Source organism: Aureococcus anophagefferens (assembly GCF_000186865.1).
Source record: "Aureococcus anophagefferens unplaced genomic scaffold AURANscaffold_30, whole genome shotgun sequence".
NCBI lineage: Eukaryota > Pelagophyceae > Pelagomonadales > Pelagomonadaceae > Aureococcus > Aureococcus anophagefferens.
The window spans coordinates 92,789-97,724 of record NW_008705589.1 but is presented as its reverse complement, the minus strand read 5'-3'; the positions used below and the strand labels follow the sequence as shown (position 1 = coordinate 97,724).

General features: G+C 55.1%; 1 protein-coding gene across 1 annotated transcript; it reads right to left on the bottom strand.

Moving 5' to 3' along the window:
* Positions 1-1,491: 1,491 nt before the first annotated feature.
* Positions 1,492-3,157, bottom strand: AURANDRAFT_66992 (hypothetical protein; the record flags this gene model as incomplete). The annotated part of the gene is made up of 3 exons (XM_009042330.1): positions 1,492-1,674; positions 1,700-2,790; positions 2,986-3,157. 3 exons carry the CDS (start codon positions 3,155-3,157, stop codon positions 1,492-1,494), a joined length of 1,446 nt encoding a protein of 481 aa, XP_009040578.1.
* Between the last annotated feature and the right edge of the window lie 1,779 nt (positions 3,158-4,936).

Here is a 4,936-nt window from a genome sequence, read left to right as displayed (position 1 = left end):
AGGTCTACTTCCCTCTTTATAGGACCATAGGCTCAGCCTACTGAGCCTACTACCACCCTGACTGACCTTCCCCACTGAGGAGGCTCTCCTCCCTTTCTCTTTCCTTTCCTATCCCAAAGTACTGAGATCCTCCCTCCCTTCCCTGGGCTGAACCTAAAAAGGGAATTCCTCGTAGTCAGTATAGTGAACTTGAAAAAGGGATCTATCTGAGTTGAGTAGCTTCGTGATTCCCCATCATCCCCGTAATTTACATTACCCTGTTCCCTCACTATCGCGACGTCACACTATGGAGATGACACTGCACTTCCCCGTAACGTTGACATCAACGTTCCTTAGTACCCTAGTTTGGGGTATCTCTCTCTACTGATGTCATAGCGACGTTAGGAAGCTAATAAGCTATCCTAACTTCCTAGCCGCTTCGCGGCAACGTAAACTTTTTTTATATGGGGCGGCGCCCCATTTGCGAATCGAAGAACGGTTACCAAACCCCCGGCCAAGTATCTATTTTCTAGGATTTTTTAAGATAACGAGGAGCGCGGGCTGCGCTTCGCAGCATGGGAGAGTCGCCTTTTTCGGCGTGCAATGCGGGCGTCTCGGGGCATACGATCGTCCCAGCTTCCTCCGCTGGACACCGCCTGCTGGCATGTCGATGAATGGTCGAATCGCAGGCAAACTTTGCGGATTGGGTGTGTAAAGGGAGGGCGTTTATGTACGGGAACGGCTGATGAGGCCCGAAACAAGTTCTTCCCAACCGCTGGATGCCCCGCTGGACGCGAGGGGGGTCGCGGCTTCGAATCTCCCTTCCGCGAAGCGGCGCGGACGGCTCGGACGGAGCGGACGGCGCGGACGGCGCGGACGGCGCGGACGGCGCGGACGGCACGGACTCGGCACGGGGTCACTTTTTTTGTTCCAACGAGTGATCTCACGGATGAAATAAGATCTCCGATGCTGGGAGAGGTCGACAGAGAGATACGACCCCGACTCCGCGGACAACAACGCCGGGCGCTGCGCACCGTGGCCCGAGTGCGTGGCCGTGCCACAGGAGCCATCCAAGTTCCCCGGCGTTTTGCGTTCCTTTTAGGCTCCCTCGGCCCCTACGGCCCTAATGGCGCGGCCTACGCCGCCTCGGGGTCGCTCTGGTGCTGTTTGGCGTTTAGCTGGCTGGACTTGTCGTGCTTCGCCACCACGCGCCCCCGTGTAGTTGGGTATACTCCACCTAGTCCCAACATGTCCCACCAGCGGGATATGTTAAATACCGCTTGGAATTAGTCTTCAACCTCAAGCCTAGTGCCGCCTACGGCTTCCTGGGCCCTTGTGCCTGCCGCGGCGGCGAACCGCTGTGACCGGGGTCCGACAAGCGAGATGTTTATTTGGAGAGCATGAGAGCACGGCCTGCTGTCCAGGCTGCAGGACGGGCAGATTTCCCCTGCGGAAATCGCACAGATCCGCGAGAGGCTCGTGTAGCCGCAGGACTTCGGGACCGCGCATCGCCTAGGGGCCCTTCCAAGTCCTGGAACCGCCGCATCGGATGCCCGAGTCGGAAACCGAGGCCGCGCTAAAACAGATGACCACGGGCACGCAGCGAGCAGCGTCGGCGCCGCGTGCGATATCAGCGTGCATGCCGCTAACAGATGGGTGCCGTCGCCCATACTCTCTCCCTACATCTCGCCTGCTCTAGGAAAAAGTGTGGTGCGAGCACCGGCCTCCCACGAGACGTAGATGCGGTAAAAAAACGACGAAAAGGAATTGGCGAGGGGTGTTCAATCGTAGCTATCTCATGCACTAGGGTGAAACCTCGCTTGTGCTTCGGAGAGCTTGAGTTGACATTTTTCCCAATTCTTTGTCCTTGAATCTGCCGATGGATGGGTATTGTGCGAAGGCTTTCCGAATCACTACTTTGCGACTGTCTGCGAGTTTGCTCTTTGTCAATGTCGGTTCTGCAGATTCGGCTCTTTTCCAAACAATAAGTAAATATTCCATGCACAAACACCGCAGCAATACAAGTAGTACTCACATCTGTTTTTTCTGGAACGGTTTGCGATCTAAACCACAATCGCCGCAGTGTGTACACCATAGAACGATCAATTGAGGCCATTTGCAATGCTGGACACTCTAGAACGCTGTCCTTCGCATCAAAAGTCAGAGCTTCAAGTGCGCCTTCTGATGTCGGACCCAACTCATAGCTTCCTCGATTGTCTACGTGTGACCCCTCTGAGATTCCAATTCCAGCACAAAGTGAGTGGACTTCATCGTCTGCACTCTCGCTTTCTATAATACCGTCATCGCAGGTGTATGGCGCCATGGTGAGGACAAATTCGCTACTGTTCGACTTTGAAATATATTCCATTATTGTGCCACCATCCGTGAGGGTGACAATCGTCTCGCCATGATTCAAAACCACGAGGTCAACCAACGGGCATCCACTTAAAGTCTCAATCGTCCGTACAAGTTCTAAGGTTTCCACATTCCAAACACGCAGTGACCCATCAAGTGAGACAGATAAAAACAGTGCGGTGTGGTTTGCATGAAGGTCAAGCTTCATAACCGCCCTGCGATGGCCGCGAAAGGTGTGTAAATGGTAAGTCGACAAGTTTGCGTTGTTCGCATGCTCCAGCTTCCGCCCGGTACTACCTCGCTCAAAATCCCGATACCATATCTTGATTTGTCCACCAAGACAGCTCGTAATAAAATAATATGATCTTGGAAAGAAAATTGAGTCTGTAATTTGTTGTTCGTGTAGAGCACCGGCCAATCGAGCAATCCGCTTACTGTGCGCAGTGTTAAATAGATCTACGCACGCGGCATGCGGCCAAACAACAACTGCAGTGTTTGTTCGCGCATGATATCGAAGTGTATTCACCCAAGGCGAGCAGTTATAAATTCGAGTCAGTTGGAGTATCCATCGCCGGGTCCGACCATTGCGCGAGGACTGGCTGCACAAAAGAAAAGATCTCAGCCCCATGCTTCCACCAGTAAGGACCTCACCTGATTGATACATGTATGCTAGATTCTGCACTATGTGTTGTCCCATGGGAACAGAACCAATTAGTTCCAAAGAGCACGCAGTCAGTATCAAAATGGACATCTCTTTCCCTAACGAAGCAAGCAAATGCACCCCAGCGGAAGAATGATAGCAGACATCCCGTAGAATGTGCATTCCGCGGATGTTCCTGTTCGGTTTTCGGAGTTTACTTCCATCACTCCGGATCAGGCATAATTCCTTTCGATTCAGTGCAATGAAATCGGATGATCTTCGGTCTGAAGGTTGATTGCGTTTCACGAATTCTAGTTTGATTGAGGTTCTTACGTGAGGATTGTCGAACTTCATATGATCATCGAAACGATATTATTTGGCCATTCTGGACGATCGCAGGACCCTCATATCGACGAAGGAAGACTGGTTGCAGTTGGTTACCGACCATACCCACTGTGAGTTGCCGACTATGGTCGGTTGTTGTCACCTCCGGTCGGTTGTCACCTGGCCAATTCGTCTCATGTTGTGCGCTTTGGAAGTAGCTAGCGGCCGGAGAATATGAAGCTCGTAGGTTTTCGAACTAGCTGGCAGTAGACCGATATGTGCAGGTGATACAGCCGCTAGGATATATCAGCCAGGATATTCAGGATACAGAGGAGAGAGACAGAAGATATATCTCGTCTCGAGTACGAGTCATCGTCTGTCGCTGACATCCTCTTCTATTATTGTGCGCCTGAGCGCGCCCCAGGAAAATCTTCTTTTTTGGGGGGGGAGTGGATAAATGTCAGGGAATCAGGCGGCTGCAAACCTTCCAATGCCCGGATCAGCCTAGTTGACTGGGTCGGCCGCCCACCAGGACCCGGTGGACCTGGTGGGACTCGGTCCGCGCCTCCGACTCCTGGGTTGAAAACATCACGTCGGCCATCTGGAGGCTCTTTCGCCAGCCTGAGCCTGGAGCTGGCCCTCCTCGTAGTCGCAGTCCGACCCCGCTCCAGGCCGGACTTGCCCCTGGGGCCTATCCGTTGGGAGGCCGTTGACGGGGCTGGAGAGGCCGTTGGGGGGAAGTGTCCTTGGCGTCCTGTGCCGCCGCGTCCGCCGGACGCCGGGCGCCAGGTTCCGAACCGGCCCCTCAGGGGCCCAGATCAGAGTGAGACTGCGTTACGGGTATCCTAGGCGTATCCTGGCTGGTGGCTCGACACGATTCGGACGTGACGTCCGACTTGAACGCGGATGGCGCCGAAGCCGTAGTTCCGTGCCGCGCCGAGGTACCGGCCGAGGGCTCCGGAAGAGGCCCGGGTGTAGCGCGGTGGCTCACAGCGCGAAAGCGGGAACATAGCCCAGATCAGAGTGAGACTGCGTTACGGGTATCCTAGGCGTATCCTGGCTCCTCTGGGGCCGCTACTAGTAGTCGGAGCCTGTTAACATTACAAGCAAGCACCGCGATAAGCCGGGGAGGCCTCCGGGGACCCTGGCCAATAGTGATTGGCGCCGTTTGGGATGCACGTGGTACCGAGGAAATCGCAAGGGCCCTAGAAGGCGTCGATTGTGACCTTGACAATTTACAACGGCGTCGTCCTTGGGACGCTGTGGCCTGCGAAAGACACGGCAAGTTGCAGTCAGCATACTCCGACGACCCCACGCAGGCGCCGGGCGAGAGACCGCGGTTTGTCAACCCCCCAAAGGACGCCCTGGGGGCGTGGCTCTCGGGTACAAACGGGCAGGCGTCGCCAGGAGGCCACCGGTCTTATCGGCAAGCACCCCAAGTTGAGGGTCATGTTGAAGGCAAATTGACCTCCACGTGGGTCGAAATTTGCAGATCGTCGAGTCGGACCTCGAGACCGCGCGCGTTCGAAAGAGCGCGCCAGGGGAGTCGGAATCCATCCCGGGTTGATAAAAATCGATAACAATCCCGTAAAGTTACGCCACCGCAAAGTCGTACTATGCCCCAGCCCCGGCCGGTCC